This window comes from Hypanus sabinus, chromosome 16 (genome assembly GCF_030144855.1).
Source record: "Hypanus sabinus isolate sHypSab1 chromosome 16, sHypSab1.hap1, whole genome shotgun sequence".
In the NCBI taxonomy this organism is placed as follows: Eukaryota; Metazoa; Chordata; class Chondrichthyes; order Myliobatiformes; family Dasyatidae; genus Hypanus; species Hypanus sabinus.
Window position 1 is genome coordinate 53,177,606 of NC_082721.1, and position 20,074 is coordinate 53,197,679.

Below are 20,074 nucleotides of genomic sequence, written 5' to 3' on the forward strand. Positions count from 1 at the left end.
CTGGTCACCATGGGGCCCCCTGCTAGGATGTCCCCCTCAACAGTATCCGAAGTATGTACTTAATTATTGAGGGAAATGGCCACAGGGGTACTCTGCGTTAGCTTCCCGTTTCCTTTCCTTCTCCTCACAGTCATCCAGTTACCTGCTTCCTGCAACTTAGGGGTAACAACTGTATCTCCTATTTATCACTTCCTTGATCTTCCAAAAGTCTTCAAGCTACAGCTCCAGTTTCTCAATACATTTTTGGAGGAGCTGCAGTTCAGTGTTGCTGGTGCAGATATCATGATCCAGGAGGCTGGAGGTCTCCCAGAATTCTGACATCTGACACACAGAACAAAACACAGCCCCCAGAGCCATTCTCACCACACTAACTGTGCCCTAAAAGATGAGGAAGGAAGTATAAAGAAGAAAAAGAAACTTACCAGATACTTAACTTGCATGAGCCTGATCTCGCCGAAGCATGATAAGCCGAGGCCAATCCACTCACACAATGACTGCTTTTCTTGCTGCTGGATTATTTTTATTTGCCCTTTCCATTGAATCCCGCTTACTGTTTGGGCACAGTCCAGCTGTGAAAAACTGCTGTAAAGCTCTGCCTTTTTAATCTTATGTGTGAACCTAAGTGAAAACATAGCTTTGCTCCTGAGCTTTCGACTAAAGGGACTTAGCACAAGTATATTAATCCCTGGATATGGTGTCATAGGTCGACATGCCTTTATCAATCAGAGTACTGAATATAGATGTTGGGGTGTTATGATACAGGTGTATGAGACTTCGATAAGGCTGCATTTGGAATATTTTGTTCAGTTTGGTCACCCTACAAAAGATGCCATTAAGCCAAGAACAGTGCAGAGGAGATTGTGAGTTTGTTGCTAGGATTTGAGGATTTAAATTATTTGTTTTCTTATTTAGCAATACAGCAAGGAGTAGGCTCTTCCAGCCTTAAAAGCTATACCACTCTTGCAACCCCTGACAAGCCTGATTAACCCACTATAAATCACGGGACAATTTTGACAATGACCTATTACCCTACCTGGTATGTCTGAACTATGGGAGAACCAGAGCACCTGGGAAAACCAAACACATTCCACAGGGGAAAACGTACAGACTCCTTACAGATGGTGCCAGAATTGAACTCTGAGCTCCAGAACAACCTGTGCTGCAATAGCATCACACTAATCACTATGCTACATGGCTGTGGCATGCAAAGTCTGGAGACCGGTTGAGCAGGTTGCAACTGTTGCACTAGAGTGAATGAAAATGAGGGGTGATGTTATAAAACTGTGCAAAATCACAAGAAGCAGAAATAGGGTGAATGCATATAGTCTTTTTAGCAAATTTGAGGAATTGAGAACTAAAGGGCATAGGTTTAAGGTCTAAAAAGATCTAATAGAAATCTGAAGAGGAATTGTTTTATTCAGAGAGTGGTCAGTATATGAAATGAGCAGCCGGAGAAAGTGATTGAGGTGGGGTACTTTAACAACACTTCCCATTACTTGTGAAAGTACATGGATGGAAAAGGTTTAGTGGGATATGAGACAAAGGTGGGCAAATCAGAATCAGGTTTAAAATCACTGGGAGATATCATGAAAATTGTTGCTATGCGTCAGTGATACATTGAAATACATAATAATACAAAACTGTAAATTACAGTAAGTATGTGTGTGTGTGTGTGTCTGTGTGCAAAGAATGTGTGTGTGTGTGTATATATATATATATATATATATATATATATATAAATATATAAAGAGAGAGAAAAATGTGGTGGCATACTGTCTGTGGGTTCAATGTCTATTCAGAAATTGGATAGCAGAGGGGAAGCAGCTATTTCTGAATCAATAAGAGCGTGCCTTCAAGCTGAATGGTAGCAATGAGAAGCGTGATGGGTGATGGTGTCCTTCATGATGGATGCCACCTTTTTGGGGTATTGCTCCTTGAAAGTGTCCTGGATGCTGGGGAGGCAAGTGCCCAAGTTGGAGCTGACTGAGTTTACAACATTCTGTGGCTTACTTCAGTCCTGTGAATGCCTCTCTCTGACCCCCGCCCCACTGCCAATACCAGATGGTGATGCAGCCATTTAGAATGCTCTTCACACTTCGATGGGAATTTTGGTTGGCAATGAACAGTTGGATCAAGAGACCATCTCACCCACATCTTTCCTATAGTGTGATGACTAGAACAGCATTTATATTGAGTGTTTTGTAAAGTTGCAATGTAATGTGTCAATTTATATATTCAGAAATCAGATGGTAGAGGGGAAGCAGCTATTTCTGAATCAATAAGAGTGTGCCTTGCGTACGCCATGATGCAGAATTCTTCTTTTGCTGGCTCCGTCTCTGAGCTTATTTCCTTGGCAAGGACTCTCCTACCCCCACTGATGACCCCCTTCTCCCATCTTCAACCCTCCCCTGCTTTATGGACACCCCGCTCTGGTCTTCTGCCTGCTCTGGATCTCTTTATTGCTAATTGCCGACAGGACATCAACCGTCTTGACTTCACCACATCGTATTCCAAATCCTACCCCACTCCTTCCGAACACTCTGCTCTCCGTTCCCTCCGCACCAATCCCAATCTTACTATAAAACCTGCTGATAAGGGGGGAGCTGTTGTAGTCTGGCGTACTGACCTCTACCTGGCCGAGGCACAGCGGGAACTCTGATACCTCCTCTTATTTACCCCTTGATCATGACCCCACTAAGGAGCACCAGGCCACTGTCTCCTATACCATCACCAACCTTATCAGCTCTGGGGTTCTCCCATCCACCGCCATCAACGTCATAGTTTCCACACCCCGCACTTCCAATTTCTACCTCCTACCCAAAATCCACAAACTGCCTGTCCAGGTAGACCCATTGTCTCAGCTTGCTCCTGCTCCACCAAACTCATTTCTGCATACCTTGACACTGTTTTATCCCTCCTTGGTCAATCCCTCCCCACCTATGTTCGTGACACTTCTCACGCTTTGAATTTTTTCAGTGATTTTAAGCTCCCTGGCTCCCACAGCCTTATTTACACCATGGATGTCCAGTCCCTATATACCTCCATTCCCCACCAGGAAGGTCTCAAAGCTCTCTGCTTCTTTTTGGATTCCAGACCTAACCAATTCCCCTCTACCACTACTCTCCTCTGTCTAGCAGAATTAGTTCTTACTCTCAATAATTTCTCCTTTGGCTCCTCCCACTTCCTCCAAAGCAAAGGTGTAGCCATGGGCACCCGTATGGGTCCCAGTTATGCCTGCCTTTTTGTAGGCTTTGTGGAACAGTTCGTTTTCCAAGCCTATATGGATATCCATCCCCCTCTTTTCCTTCACTACATCGACGACTGCATTGGCGCTGTCTCCTGCACGCATGCTGAGCTCAATGACTTCATTAACTTTGCCTCCAACTTTCACCCTGCCCTCAAATTTACCTGGTCCATTTCCAACACCTCCCTCCCCTTTCATGATCTTTCTGTCTCCATCTCTGGAGACGGCTTATCTACTGATATCTACTATAAGCCTACAGACTCTCACACCTACCTGGCCTATTCCTCTTCCCACCCTGTCTCTTGCAAAAATGCCATCCCCTTCTCGCAATTCCTCCATCTCCGCCGCATGTGCTCTCAGGATGAGGCTTTTCATTCCAAGATGAAGGAGATGTCTTCCTTTTTTAAACAAAGGGATTCCCTTTCTCCACTATCAACTCTGCTCTCAAATGCATCTCTCCCATTTCCCGCACATCTGCCCACCACCCCACTCGGGATAGGGTTCCCTTTGTCCTCACCTACCATGCCACCAGCCTCCGGGTCCAACGTATAATTCTCCGTAACTTCCGCCACCTCCAACGGGATCTCACTACCAGGCACATCTTTCCCTCCCCCTCTCTTTCTGCTTTCCGTAGGAATCGCTCCCTATGTGACTCCCTTGTCCATTTGTCCCCGTCCCCCCCCCAATCCCTTCCCACTGATCTTCCTCCTGGCACTTATCCACTTATCCTTATAAGCGAAACAAGTACTACACCTGCCCTTACACATCCTCCCTCACCGCCATTCAGGGCCCCAGACAGTCCTTCCACACTTCACCTGTGAGTCTGCTGGTGTGGTATACTGTGTTCGGTGCTCCCAGTGTGGCCTTTTATATATTGGTGAGACCCGACGCAGACTGGGAGATGGTTTCGCTGAACACCTACACTTTGTCCGCCAGAGAAAGCAGGATCTCCCAGTGGCCACACATTTTAATTCCACATCCCACTTCCATTCTGATATGTCTATCCATGGCCTCCTCTACTGTCAAGATGAAGTCACACTCAGGTTGGAGGAACAACACCTTATATACTGGCTGGGTAGCCTCCAACCTGATGGCATGAACATTGGCTTCTCTAGCTTCTGTTAATGCCCCTCTTCCCCTTCTTACCTCATCTCTGATATATTTAGCTTTCTCCTCCCCCTCCTTTTTTTTCTCTCTTTCTGCCCATCACTCTGCCTGTTCCCCATCTCCCTCTGGTTCTCCCCTCTTCCTTTCTTTCTCCTTGGGCCTCCCGTCCCATGATCCTTTCCTTTCTCTAGCTCTGTATCCCTTTTGCCAATCACCTTTCCTGCTCTCAGCTTCACCCCACCCCCTCCAGTCTTCTCCTATTATTTTGTATTTTTCCGTCCTCCTCCTCCTTTCAAATCTCTTACTATCTTTCCTGTCAATTAGTCCTGATGAAGGGTCACGACCCAAAACGTTGACAGCGCTCCTCCCTATAGATGCTGCCTGGCCTGCTGCATTCCACCAGCATTTTGTGTGTGTGTTGCTTGAATTTCCAGCATCTGCAGATTTCCTTGTGTTTGCTGTCAATTTATATTCTATTTTCTCCCCTATCCATCTGTGGTGCAATTTTCACAGAACTATGGACTTGGATCCTGAGATCTTTATGTTAATCAACATTTCATAGTGACCAACCATTTACTGTACATATCCCACCCCTATCTGCATACCCTCACACCTGTTAGTTAAAATCTCCCAGTATTATAACCCTTTTACTTTTACATCTTTCTGTGGTTTGCTTCCATATGAGGCCAGGAAATTGATAAGTCTTCTCTTATCCCTATGTTTGACCTACATAGGCTCAATGAAAAATCCTTCTGGGATATCTTCCTGACATCCTGCTGTGATCATCTCCCTCATCAGTGTAACACTTACCCAATAGGCTGGTATATGTCTAGGGGAAAAGGAGATCCAGCCACTCACCAACCCCACCGCCCGTACACGCAGGGGCTGTGGGAATCAAGGTTATGCCGCGCGTACACACACAATATCAAACTCACACCAGATACCATTACGGAACACACTTAAAAGAGTTTACTAAAACTAAAAGAGTACTAGACAATACAATATATATGAAAGAAAAAGAAAAAGCAAAAGGCGCCAAACTTATCAAAGTCCAAACTACTTTGTGCACAGCTGTTGGAGCTCAATAACTGAAGTCTTCTGGCCACCATTCGACCCCCTCCGAACTCCTTGACTCACAACTCAGGACCATCCGAAGTGGTCAACCAAACACATCTATCTTTGTGTCCTCTCCTCGGGGTACCTCCTGGCCTCGGACCCCCCCCTTGAGGTACGTTCCTCGCCCAGTTTACCGTCTCACGTTCTTGCTCTCTCACCCCCTCGCACCGATCTCCCAAAAGCCCGCCAACAATAGTTTACAGACTCAGAAGAAAGAACAACATTAATCCCAATTGGTTAACAAAGGAATACAATTCTTCTTATCAGTACATTTTAACCCAAACAAGCTTCCAACATTCTCTCGCAACAAAAAAACATTCCTACTTTTAACAAAACAAAGAAACCATTCTGAGTAACATACGCAGTAACAATGAAAAAGAAGATACCCCCTTTACATCAGTATGACTCTTTGTGAGGTCCAAAACTTCTACACCTGTTAAGGATCCGGCCTGAACACTGGGTCAAAGGGGCTCTGCTGATAGCTCTGGACCACGACAGCCCTTAAATTTGACCTTCTTTCACCTGGCCATGTGGGCTTTGAACCAGCCCCTTCCCTAATTGGACTCTCGCCAATTACCCACTTACCTCCTCAATAGCACCCACCTGTTTCTGTTCTCGCTCATTACCCAGCCCATTTAAACCCTGCCTCGACTCACACTCTCTGCCTGTTTGTCCCAGTCCTGAACTGAGTTGTTTTAGCCTGCTGCAGTGACTACTGCCAACAGAAATTGTTGAATTCTGTGTTTCTGGATTCTGCCTGTTTGGAACCTGATTCTTGCCTGAAGCACCCGTAATCATCTGCCCTCGCCAGACAGCCTTTCCCGGGTAAGACCTCCGCCTGCCATTCTGGCTTCGTGCCTGCCTCCTGGTGTTGAAAGACTGTTGCCCCTGTGGCCGCTAATAAAATCCTGGTAAAAGAACATTCATTGGTCTGCACTTGAGTCCCACCACAACCGGCCCCTCCTGACAACACCTCAGAACATTAAACTACCCAGCCACATATCTGTGATTGCTACAATATCAGAATTCCTGGCACTGATCTGTGCTCATCTGAGTTACCCATGAAACTTTTTGCAATTAAAGTTGAACCTACCAGTCCTCACTTGCTCCCTAACCAGTCTCTCACTACTCTGCCCAATGGTCCTCTCGGATATATCCTCTATATTCAGACCAATCTCCCAACTACCATACTGACACTGACTTTGGAATTGGTTCTAATTAATTGGTTTACTAACAGAGACAATATGTAGTGAGACTCATAACAAAGAGAGGCTGATGATAGGAGCAAAATAGCAGTCAACAGGATGAGCTACAACATAAAAGGTGGGTAAAATCGAAAAGTGTGAACATAGGACTGCAGGTGTTATGTTTGAATGCATGCAGTATACAGAATAAGGTAGATGAACTTGTAGCACAGTTACAGATTGGCATGTATGATGTTGTTGGCATCACTGAATCATGGCTGAAAGAAGATTATAGCTGGGAGCTTAATGTCCAAGGATACACATTGTATTGAAAGGATAGGCAGGAAGGCAGAGGGGACAATGTTGTTCTGTTGGTAACAAATGAAATAAAATTATTAGAAAGGGTCAGAAGGTGTTGAATCATTGCAGTTAGAGCTAAGGAACTGCAAGGGTAAAAGGTTCCTGATGGGAGTTACATACAGACCCCAAGCAGTAGTAAGGATGTGGACTACAAATTACAATGGGAGATTAAAAAAAATGCATGCCAAAAGAGCAATGTTACAATAGTCATGGGGGAATTTCAATATGCAGGCAGATTGGGAAAATCAGTTTGTTGCTGGATTTCAGGAAGGGAAATTTCTAGGTTGGTTACCAGATTGCTTTTTAGAATAGCTTGTGGTTGAGCCACCAGGGGATCCAACTATTTAGGACTGCATGTTGTGCAATGATCTGGAATTGATTAGAAAGTTTATGTAAAAGAACCCTTAGAGGAAAATGATCATAATATGATTGAATTCACCCTGAAATTTGAGAAGGAGAAGCTGAAGTCAGATGTATCAGTATTTTACAGAGGAGTAAAGGGAGTTACAGAAACATGAGAGAGGAGTTGGCCAGAATTGATTGGAAAAGAACACTGGCAAGGATGATAGCAGAGTAGAGGTGGCTGGAATTTCCAGAAGCAACTCGGAAAGCAGGAAGAAGTATTCTAAAGGTAAAGTGACACAACCATGGCTAACAAGAGAGGTTTTAAAAAAAGACCACCATATATAGCAGCCATCGTCGTAATGGCCGTCGTTGGAGTAGACTTAGGCAGAGTGGGACGGCTTTGGCTCAACAGGCCAACAGTTTGAATGGGGCATGACTGTGCAAGTGCATGAAAGTCGGCCTCTGAGATCAGCAGGAGAATTTAAAAAGCGAGCAGAGGCTGAGGACGACCTTCACTCCAAGTGAGGTAAGGCCGGGTAAGTTCCTTTAATGAATTTAATTACATTAGGAGTAGGTAATGGAGGCAGCAATTAGGGCAGTTGAGTGCTCCGTTTGCAATATGTGGGAAGTCAGTGCGAGCATAGCTGTCCCTGGTGACTACACCTGCAAAATGTCCATCCAGCTGCAGCTCCTGACAAACTGAGTTAGGGAACTGGAGCTGGATGAACTTTGGATCATTCGGGAGGCACAGGCAGAAATAAAAAGGAGTTACAGGGAGATAGTCACCCCTAAGAGTCAGGAGACAAGTAGTTGGATGACTGTCAGGAGAGGGAAGGGGAATAGACAGGAAGAACAGAGCACCCCTGTGGCAGTTCCCATCAACAATAAGTATACCTTTTTGGATACTGTCAGTGGAGACGACCTACCAGGGACATGTTGCAATGGTTGTGTCTCTGGCACCGAGACTGGACCCTCAGCTCAGAAGGGAAGGAGGGAAAAGAGGAGAGCAGTAGTGATAGGGGATTCGATAGTTGGGGGGACAGATAGGAGGTATCGTGGTAGAGACTGAGAATCCCAGATGGTCTGTTGCCTCCCCGTTGCCAGGGTCTGCGATATCTCAGCTCGAGTTCTCAGTATTCTCAAGCAGCCAGATGTCGTGGTCCATGTAGGGACCAATGATGTGGGTAGGAAGAGTGAAGAGGTCCTGAAAGGTGAATTTAGGGAGTTAGGCATCAAGTTAAAGGACAGAACCTCCAAGATAGCAATCTCAGGATTGCTACCAATGCCACGTGCAGGTGGGTTTAGAAATAGTAAGATAGCACAGGTCAACTCGTGGCTGAAGACATGGTGCAGGAGGGACAGCTTCAGATTTATAGATAATTGGGCAGTTTTCTAGGGAAGGTGGGACCTGTTCCGACAGGACGGTTTACATCTGAACTGGAGGGGGACAAATATTCTTGCAGGTAGGTTTGCTAGAGAGGCTCCAGTGGATTTAAACTAGATACAAGGGGGGAGGGGAAACAGAGTATAGGAACAGATGTATGGGAGAAGGAAAAAAAAGATAGTTTGCACCATTAGAGGGGAAGAAGTGGAGCATTTCGTAAATGCATTTATTTTAAGAAAGGAGCATTGTAAGAAAGGTGGATGAGCTTAGAGCATGGATTGATACCCGGAAATATGATGTTGTAGCTATTAGTGAAACATGGTTGCAAGAGGGGTGTGATTGGCAACTAAATATTCCTGGATTTTGTTACTTCAGGTGTGATAGAATTGGAGGGACAAGATGGGGAGGTGTTGCATTGCTTGTCAGAGAAAATATTACAGTGGTACTCTGGCAGGATAGATTAGAGGGCTCATCTAGGGAGACTATTTGAGTGGAATTGAGGAATGGGAAAGGAGTTGTAACCCTTATAGGGGTGTATTATAAACCACCTAATGGGGAGCGAGAATAGGATGAGCAAATTTGTAAGGAGATAACAGATATTTGTAGTAAGCACAGGGTTGTGATTGTGAGAAATATTAATTTTCCACACATTAACTGGGAAGCCAATACTGTAAAAGGGCTGGATGGTTTGGAGTTTATAAAATGTGTGCAGGATAGTTTTTTGCAGCAATACATAGAGGTACCAACTAGAGAAGGGGCAGTGTTGGATCTTCTGTTAGGGAATGATATAGGTCAGGTGATGGATGGATGTGTTGGGGAGCACTTCGGGTCCAGTGATCACAATGCCATTAGTTTCAGTATAATTATGGAGAAGGATAGGACTGGACCTAGGGTTGAGATTTTTGATTGGAGAAAGGCTAACTTTGAGGAGATGCTAAAGGATTTAGGAGTGGATTGGGACAATTGGAAATGAGGTTGCTTTGGCAAGTAAGATGAAAATAAATCCAAAAGTTTTCTACAGTTATATTAATAGCAAAAGGATAGTGAGGAATAAAATTGGTCCCTTAGAGAATCAGAGTGGACAGCTATGTGTGGAGCCAAGAGAGATGGGGAAGAATTTGAACAATTTCTTTTCTTCGGTATTCACTAAGGAGAAAGATATTGAATTGTGTAAGGTAAGGGAAACAAGTAGGGATTTATGGAAACTATAACAATTAAAGAGGAGGAAGTGCTGGAGCTTTTAAGGAATATAAAAGTGGATAAATCTCCAGTCCTGACAGGATATTCCCTAGGACCTTGAGGGAAGTTAGTGTAGCAATAGCAGGGTCTCTGACAGAAATATTTCAAAAATCATTAGAAACAGGGATGGTGACAGAGGATTGGAATATTGTTCTATTGTTTAAAAAGGGTTCTAAGAGTAAACCTAGCAATTATAGGCCTGTAAGTTTGACATCAGTGGTGGGTAAATTAATGGAAAGTATTCTTAGAGATGGTATATCTAATTATCTGGATAGGCAGGCTCTGATTAGGAACAGTCAACATGGATTTGTGCATGGAAGGTCATGTTTGACAAATTGAATTTTTTGAAGAGGTTACTAGGAAAGTTGATGAGGTTAAAGCAGTGGATGTTGTCTATATGGACTTCAGTAAGGCCTTTGACAAGGTTCCGGATGGAAGATTAGTTAGGAAGGTTCAATCTTTAGGTGTTAATATTGAAGTAGTAAAATGGATTCAACAGTGGCTGGATGGGAGATGCCAGAGAGCAGTGGTGGATAACTGTTTGTCAGGTTGGAGACCAGTGACTAGTGGTGTGCATCAGGGATCTGTACTGGGTCCAATGTTGTTTGTCATATACTTTAATGATCTGGATGGTGGGTGGTAAATTACATTAGTAAATATGTAGATGATATAAAGATAGGTGGCGTTGTGGATAATGAAGTAGGTTTTCAAGGCTAGCAGAGAGATTTAGGCCAGTTAGAAGAGTGGGCTGAAAGATGGCAGATGGAGTTTAATGCTGATAAGTGTGAGATGCTACATTTTGGTAGGAATAATCAAAATAGGACATACATGGTAAATGGTAGGGCATTGAAGAATACAGTAGAACAGAGTGATCTAGGAATAATGGTGCATAGTTCCCTGAAGGTGGAATCACATGTGGATAGGGTGATGGAGAAAGCTTTTGGTATGCTGGCCTTTATAAATCAGAGCATTGAGTATAGGAGTTGGGATGTAATGTTAAAATTGTAGTAGTCATTGGTGAGGCCAAATTCGGAGTATTGTGTACAGTTCTGGTCACCAAATTATAGGAAAGATATTAACAATATAGAGAGTACAGAGGAGATTTATTAGAATGTTACCTGGGTTTCAGCACCTAAGTTACAGAGAAAGGTTGAACAAGTTAGTTCTTTATTCTTTGGAGCGTGGAAGGTTGAGGGGAGACTTGATAGAGGTATTTAAAATTATGAGGGGGATAGATAGAGTTGACATTGATAGGCTTTTTCCATTGAGAGTAGGGGAGATTCAAACAAGAGGACATGATTTGAGAGTTAGGGGGCAAAAGTTTAAGGGTAACACGAGGGGGAATTTCTTTACTCAGAGAGTGGTAGCTGTGTGGAATGAGCTTCCAGTAGATGTGGTAGAGGCAGGTTCGGTATTGTCATTTAAAGAAAAATTGGATAGGTTAATGGACAGGAAAGGAATAGAGGGTTATGGGCTGCGTGCAGGTCGGTGGGTCTAAGTGAGTGTAAGCATTTGGCATAGACTAGAAGGGCCAAGATGGCCTGTTTCTCTGCTGTAGTTGTTATATGGTTAAATCAAAGCCAACATAAAAACCAAAGAGAGGACATATAATAGAGCAAAAATTAGTGTACTCTATTATAGAGGATAGGGAAATTTTCAAATATCATTAGAAGACAACTAATAAGTTATTAAGAAGGTAAAGATGGAATAGATACCAAAAATTTCTTCAGATATATGAAGTGTAAAAGAGAGGCGGGAGTGGATATCTGACTGTTGGAAAGCAATGCTGCAGAGGTTGCAAAGGGGGACAAGGAAATGGTCAATGAAATGAATAAATATTTTCCATCAGTCTTCAATGTGGAAGACAATAGCAGAATGGTGGAAGTTCCAGGTGTCAGGGGTCATGAATCGTGTGGAGCTTCTATTGAGAAGCTGAAAGATCTGAAGGTAGATAAGTCACCTGGTCCAGATGATCTGAAGGTAGATAAGTCACCTGGTCCCAGGGTTCTGAAAGAGGTGGCTGAAAAGATTGTGGAGACAGTAATAATAATCTTTCAAGAATCACTAGATTCAAGAATGGTTTCAGAAGACTGGAAAGTTGTAAGTATAACTCCACACTTCAAGAAGGGAGAGAGGCAGAAGAAAAGAAATTATAGGCCAGTTAATCTGACCTCAGTGGTTGGGAAGATGTTGGAGTCAATTGTTAAGGATGTGGTTTCAGAGTTCCTGGAGGCACATGATAAAATAAGCCATAGTCAACATGATTTCTTCAAGGGAAAATCATGCCTGACAGATCTGTTGGAATTCTTTGAAGAAATAACAAGCAGGATTACTAGGGAGAATCAGTTGATGTATATTTGGATTTTCAGAAGGCCTTTGACAAGGTGGTACGCAAGAGGTTGCTGACAAGCTATGAACTCATGTTATTACAAGGAAGATTCTAGCATGGATAACCAGTGGCTGACTGGCAGGAGGCAAAGTGTGGGAATAAAGAAAGCCTTTTCTGATTGGATGCTGGTGACTAGTGGTGTTCTAAAAGAGTATGATTTGGAACCGATTCTTTTTACATCATATGTCAATGATTTGGATGATGGAATCGATGGCTTTGTTGCAAAGTTCACAGATGATATGAAGATATGTGGAGTGTCAGGCAGTTTTGAGGAAGTAAAGAGGCTATAGAAGGACTTAGACAGATTAGGAGAATGGGCAAAGAAGTGGCAGATGGAATACAGTGTCGGGAAGTGTATGGTCATGTACTTTGGTCGAGGAAATGAAAATAGTCAACTATTTTCTGAATGGAGAGAAGATGTAAAAAACTGAACTGCAAAGGGACTTGGGAGTCTTGTACATGATTCTCTAAAGGTTAAATTGCAGGTTGAATCTGCGGTGAGCAAGGCAAATGCAATGTTAGCATTCATTTCAAGAGAACTAGAATATAAAAGCCAGGATGTAATGTTCAGACCTCACTTAGAGTATTGTGAGCAGTTTTGAGCCCCTTATGTTAGAAAGGATATGTTGAAACTGGTGAGGGGTCAAACAAGGCTCATGAAAATTTGAATGGCTTATATGAAGAGCATTTGAGGGCTCTCGACCTGTCAAATTTGTTTAAACCTTTGTGAACAGTGTAAGTAAACCTCCTTGTATGGCTTCTGTTCTCTCTGACCCCCACCCCCCATCAGTTTAGGAGCAACCTGCTCTTGTACAGATCCCACCTTCCCAGAATTGATCCTAATGGCACCTAAGGTCTCCCTTCCTGTACCAGCTCCTCAGCCACGCATTCATCTGTCCTGTCCTCCTATTCTTATCCTTACTAGCATGTTGCATGAGGAGTAATCGTGAGACCACCCAAAGGGTCCTGCTGTTTAACTTTCTGTCCTACTCCCTGAATTCTTTCTGCAGGACCTCATCCCTCATTCTACATATGTCATTGGGACCAACATGCACTACAACCTCTGCCTCTTCTTCCTCTCCCCTCAGAATGTTCTGTAGCCACTCTGAGACATTGGACACGGATACCCTGTCTTTTCCCCACAATAGCAAACCTCCAGCAACACTGCTCACCTAGACTTTGCCCTCCCCTGCTATACAGCAGAGTCATGCAAAGTGCCACAAACTAGGCTATTGCTGCTTCCCAAGAGCCCATCTCCTGAACAGTATCCTACACAGTACACTTGTCTAAGAGGAGTATGCCCACAGGGGATCCCTGTACTATCAGTTTGCACTGCCCCTTCTTCTCTTTGTCTGTACCAGGTAGTACACTCACTAAATGTATTGTTCACCACATTTTCTAGATCATGGACATTCCATCTGAGTGCAACTTGTTCTGAAATTCCCGTAACTGGATCACTTACCAGCAAAGATAGAGAGGTCCGTTGAAGTCTGATGGTACTATTTTTAAAAGTCTTTATTTATAAAGGGGCACAAGACAAGATTAATACAGACATTCAGATAATATACGTCGTCAATACTCAATCTAAAAACGCAGGTATAATAATAATCATCAGTTAAGCAATAGCTCTATCGTTTGTCTAGGCCTAGGGGATATTGTATTGTCTGGTGGAAAGATAAAAGTCACTGTTCTTTCAAGCTGCAGCTCTTTGGGTTTAAGAGAGACGGTTTTAAACTTGCCCGGGTCTTTTATGAGGCCAATCCGTTGAGTCGGGGGGAGTTGGTTCCCCGTTGTTAGTTCCAAGTCGTTTTCCGTGGTACCAGCCACCAATCCCCAGGCAAGGGAACCGAACGCACGTGGCATCCTTCAAATGGCTCCCCACTATTACGGGATCGCTAGTGTTTCTGCTGGTGCGTCTGAAGGGATTGTTCCCCAGACCCTCTTTTATACTTCCTCACGGGGTCTCAGATGTCAATCAGGTTGGGATGATGCAATCCCTCAACCAGCCCACTCTGGTCATCCCCTGAGGGGCTTCAATGAATAGTACAGTACTCAATACACAACTTGCTCTTCCGGAGACAATGGCCATGTCCCGTAGCTTTACATCGCTATGGGGGGGGGGGGGGTGGAGAAATGTGACATCCTGCACATCTCTCTCTCATTTCCTGGGTCTCCTGACCCAAATCAATAGTGATCTTGCGATTCTCACAAAGGAGGGGGCTACCCCACACCCTTCGGCCCCTCAGAGCTGTGGTACATTCATAACCAGGGGATCCCTGTACTACCAGTTTGCACTGCCCCTTCTTCTCTCTGTCTGTACCAGGTATTACACTCACTTAATGTATTGTTCACCACACTTTCTAGATCATGGATATTCCATCTGAGTGCAACTGCATCTCCAGGTACTCTACGTCAGGAGCTACATCTGGGCACTCTTCCTGCAGGTGTCGTCACTGGAGACACTGGAGATGACCCCCAACTTCCACATCCTCCAGGAGAAGAATACCCTCCTACTGAGAGAGAGAAAATATCTTACCTGATCAACACTAACCCTCGTCACTGAAGACTGAACTTGCACCTCACTGCTTCTCTCAAGGTGGCTGCTTTCTCTCTAACTGTTGCTCCTTCTGTAACTCAATCTTGCCATCCTTATGCTAGTTCCATGATGCCCTAGGTGTTCCCTCTGTTACTCTCTCCACAGATGCTGCCTGGCCTGCTTAGTGTTTCCAGCATTTTATGCTCTTCAAATTAACTTCTGAGTAACAAAATTTCAGCAGAGCTGCCTAATTTCCAATGCTATAGAGTCCACTTTGATGGTCAGTTAAATCCTAAACCCTGAAAAACACCATCCCTCAAAGCAGTCTCAGTCCCCAAAATGTAACCCAAATAAAACACCCTATCCCAACTCACCTAACACACCAGAGATCCTTGAAGTCCAAAGCAAGCCATAGTAAGTCCGAATCCAAACCCCTTATCTCTACAAATAATGAACACAACATAATCTGAACCTGTCTGACCTCCCATTAGTTGTTAGAATTCTGACACAGGGTTCTTGATTCTGTTTCCCTGGTGTAATTATCTTAATGCTCAGTTCTCATCCCATCTGACAGTGGAAGTTTGCATCTGTTGTAACTCTGCTGTCTGTGGCCATCTTCTCTTACTACAGGATAATCCCTTCCGGCAGAGGATTGCAGAGGTGTTCTCCCAGGACAACAAGGGCAACATGACTTTGGACGACTTCCTGGACATGTTCTCCGTGTTGAGTGAAATGGCCCCACGTGATCTGAAGGCATGTTATGCATTTAAAATTTATGGTGAGTATATAACCAGATCAATGACCAGAGGAAACCATCAACCAGGGACAATGTGCAGAGAGATCACAGAATCTCCCTGAGAGTAATACAATAACAAAACTGTCACAATCAGATTCAGTTTTAATGTCACCAGCATATGTTGTGAAATTTGTTATCTTTGCAATACATAATCAGTACAATGCAATACATAACAATAGAGAAACAAACTGTGAATTACAATAAGCATATATATTAAATAGTAAAATTAAATAAGTAGTGCAAAACTAAAAATTAAAGAAGTAGTAAGGTGTCATAGATTAAACTTTCCTAACTCAGAGTGGGACTGCCAGGTAGAGTTCTAAGGTAGAATTTATTAAGTGTGTTCAGGCTAGTTTCTTCTTTTACTGTATAGCCCTTCCAGGGAGTGTGCAAAGCTTGACCTATCCTTGAGAATTGGGGCAGGTCAAGTGACTGAGATGTCAGTGAGAGATCATTTTGGGACCAGTGATCATGGTTCAATTAGCTTTAAAATATGAAATTATGTACCCATGCAGGAAATCAGGAGAGCAGAAATGACAGTAGAATATAGACAATAGGTGCAGGAGTAGGCCATTCAGCCTCTCGAGCCAGCACCACTGTTGAATGATCATGGCTGATCATCCACAATCAGTACTCCGTTACTGTCTTCTCCCTATATCCCTTAACTCTGCTATCTTTAAGAGCTCTATCTAACTCTTTCTTGAAAGCATCCAGAGAATTGGCCTTCACTACCTTCTGAGGCAGAGCATTCCATAGATCCACAACTCTCTGGGTGAAAAAGTTTTTCCTCAACCCCATTCTAAATGACCTACCCCTTATTCTTAAACTGTGGCCTCTGGTGCTGGACTCCCCCAACATCGGGAACATGTTTCCTGCCTCTAGCGTGTCCAATCCCTTAATAATCTTATATGTTTCAATCAGATCCTCTCTCATCCTTCTAAATTCTAGTGAGCAGAATGAGCAGAAAAGAGGAAAATCCAAAGAGATCTTACATGTATTTTAAGGGAAAAAGAATAACTACAGAGAGAATACCAAAGTGGGAGGCAGAAGAACATGTGTTACAAATCTGATTAAGGTTTTTGAAGAAGTAATCAAGAAGGTCTATGCAGGCAAGGTGACTACTATGTAATCTTCAGTAGCCCTTCAAGTAAAGCCTTTGATAAAATTTCCCATGGAAGGCTACCATGAAAGTTAGTTTGCATGAGATCCAGGGAGAGCTGGCTAACTGAATGCATGACTAGCTTGATGGCAGGAAGTAAAGGGTGATGGTAGAAGTTTGTTTAAGACCATAAGACATAGGAGTAGAATTAGGCCATTTAGCCCATCAAGTCTACTCCACCATTCCATCATGGTTGATTCCTGATCTCACTCAACCCCATACACCTACCTTCTCACCATATCCTTTAATGCCCTGACTGATCAGGAAACGATCAGCTTCTGCCTTAAAAATACCCATGGTCTTGGCCTCCACTGCAATCTGTGGCAGAGCATTCCACACATTCACTATTCCTTGGCTAAAAAAATTCTTCCTTACCTCTGTTGTAAAAGGTCACCCCTCAATTTTGAGGTTGTGCCCTCTAGTTCTGGATACCCTACTGTAGGAAACATCCTCTCCATATACACCCTATCTAGTCCTTTCAACATTTGGTAGGTTTCAATGAGATCCCCAGGCATTGTTTTTTGGACATTCTCCAGGAGTCGGTGCAAGGGACTCTGTTATTTTCATTTCGAGCAATGACTTGGATGAGAATATACAAGGTATGGTTAGTGAAAAATAGATGATGTTGCTGGCAGGATAAGTGGTTATCAGGATTACTGTGGGATCTTAATCAGCTGGATAAGTGGTTTAGAAATGGCAAATTGAATTTAATTTGAATAAATGCAAGGTGTTGCACTTTAGAAAAACAGGCCAGGGTAGGAATCTTGTAGAATAGAGATTGAAAGAGCGTCAAGGAAATCTACAAGGATATTGCTACAATTCAAGGGACTGAGTTAGGGACAGAGGTTGAGCAGGTTGGAACTTTATTCATTGGAACATAGGAGAATGAGGAGGATAGAGGTGTATAAAAACATGAGGGGCATTTACAGGATGAATGTGCATTATCTTCTTCCCAGGGTTGGGGAATACATTTGAGGTGAGAGGAGAGAGATTTAATAGGAATCTGGGGTGCAACTTTTTCACTCAAATGGGGGCCCTAATATGGAATGAGCTGGCAGAGGAAGTAGATGAGGCAGGTACATGAACAACATTTAAGAAGTACTTGGACAGGTACATGAACAGGAAAGGTTAAGAGGAACACAGATCAAATGTGGGCATTGGGACTAACTTGGATGAGTTAGGCCAAAGGATCTGTTTCCATGTACACTTCCAGGTTGTCTCTCACTGTTAAACAGTTGGGTGGAGTAGAGTTTCCACAATGAGTTGGGGAAAAGGTCTTTGGAGGAGGAGAGACTTTCGGGCACAGTGTGATAGCTCAAACAGATACATCTGCTACTCAGTTGGTATTGATTCTTTGGACACTGTTTTCATGAATTAAATGAAGTTACAATGTTGTATTTCTTTCAAACAGATTTTAACAATGACAATTTTATCTGTAAGTCTGACTTGGAGAAGACTTTGATTAAATTGACGCGAAATGAACTGTTACCAGAGGAGGTACAGTTGGTTTGTGATAAAGTACTGGGGGAAGCAGATCTGGACAATGATGGCAAATTATCACTGGAGGATTTTCAGCACATGCTTGTCCGCTCCCCTGACTTCCTCAGGTATGGTTCCCAGCTCCATTCACAGCTGCTTGGTGCCATAAATTGTGCTTCCCCTGGCTTTTCTGGGGTTGGGATAGACAGCATTTGTTCTCCATGATGCTTCTATCTTCCTCACTGCTCCATGCTCAGTCCATATCAGTCCATGCTCACTGGTCTTTACACCTACTCATGTGAAGGACCAGCAGAGAGCAGGGAGTATCCTGGGAGTAGGAGGGGATTAGGCCATTCTGCTGACACCAGGTACTGGGACTTCAGAATGCAGTGGGAGACACTGGTCAGCTATATTAGGATTGACTTTGTAATGGTGATGTGGTGGAACTACGGTGAAGTCCTTAAGAGAACACCTGCCTCAAAATTTCATGAAGGTTCTGGTCAGCTTGCTGGTTATCTTAGTGAACATTTGCAGTGTAGTTACACTGTTATCCCTGAACACAACTCTGACTGTTGATCAGTAAGTTACACTGCTGCTGTCCACAACCCTGACTGTTGATCAGTGCAAGTAGACAGCTGTCCCTGTCAGTGCAGGTAAACTGCTGTCACTCCACATGGCTCTGATCAGTGTAGTTACACTGCTGCCCCAGTGCACAGTTCCATTTGGTGATCAGGTTAGTTACACTATTGGCTCTGCACACGCTGAATGTTCAGCAATAAAGTTACATAGCTGAACCTGTACACAGCTGCAATTTTTGATCAGTCTGGCTACACATTCATCCCTGTACATGGCTCCAACTGTTTATTAGTATGGTTACACTACTATCCCTATTTGTGCCTCTGAGTGTTGATCAGGTACTACAATCCCTGTACAACATCCTGAGTGTTAATCAGTACTGTTATGCTGCCATCCCTGAAGATATTCCTACTATTGATTAGGGTAGTACACTGCTGTTTGTTTATATGTCTCCAGCTGTTGATCAGTTTTGTTATACTGCCGTCCCTGTTTACAGATCTGAATGTTAATGATTCTGTACCTGCACTGTCATATTGATTGGAAGATTTTTTTTGCAGCACCTTCCACATCCGAATCTGATTACCACCTGCGACTACGTTTGATACAGAACCTCAAATCGTCAAGAGAATGATATGTTCCTGAGCAGAGACCTACTGCATTTCCCTTGTCATGTAAAGGCAATAAAGTTCAATTCTCCAAACCTGTTTCTCTGTAGAATAATTTCTCAGGCTTGTAACAGCTCTGCTTCTTCATGTGTTATATATCTCCAAGTTATGTTCTTGCATGTGTTCTAGTCTCACAGCATTGAAACAGGTCCTTTGGTCCATCATACCATATGCACCATCGACTCCATGCCTACACCGTGCCTAATTTATCAAATGAGATTCTATTGAACTGTTTCTTTCCAGCATTCCTACATGTTGTGAGCTGCCAGTCTCCTCCTCATTCATGATCAGTGCCTCCAAATCATAGCAGTTGCTAGATGACAATGTTTTCCTCGTGTGATACCCTGCTTTAAGACTATGCTTTATTTTATTAATATGATTATGCTGTGGGGTATTTTATTTTCTGCAGATTTTCTCAAAATGCAATATGTATCCTTTAATTACATTATGCAATCAAGTAGTTCAATTTTGCTGTTTAAAATAAAAATTCAGTTC

The 20,074-nt window shown here is 43.4% G+C and overlaps 1 protein-coding gene across 2 annotated transcripts in view; it reads left to right on the plus strand.

Moving 5' to 3' along the window:
- LOC132406313 (calcium and integrin-binding family member 3-like) overlaps nucleotides 1-19,590 on the plus strand; it is an 80,797-nt gene extending 61,207 nt beyond the window's left edge. For both annotated transcript variants that reach the window (XM_059991813.1, XM_059991811.1), the window contains 3 exons: nucleotides 15,535-15,682; nucleotides 18,271-18,466; nucleotides 19,472-19,590. In XM_059991813.1, the coding sequence (XP_059847796.1) occupies nucleotides 15,535-15,682; nucleotides 18,271-18,466; nucleotides 19,472-19,493 (366 nt within the window). In that variant the 3' untranslated portion in view covers nucleotides 19,494-19,590. The remainder of the gene's footprint in view (nucleotides 1-15,534; nucleotides 15,683-18,270; nucleotides 18,467-19,471) is intronic.
- Nucleotides 19,591-20,074: the final 484 nt, after the last annotated feature.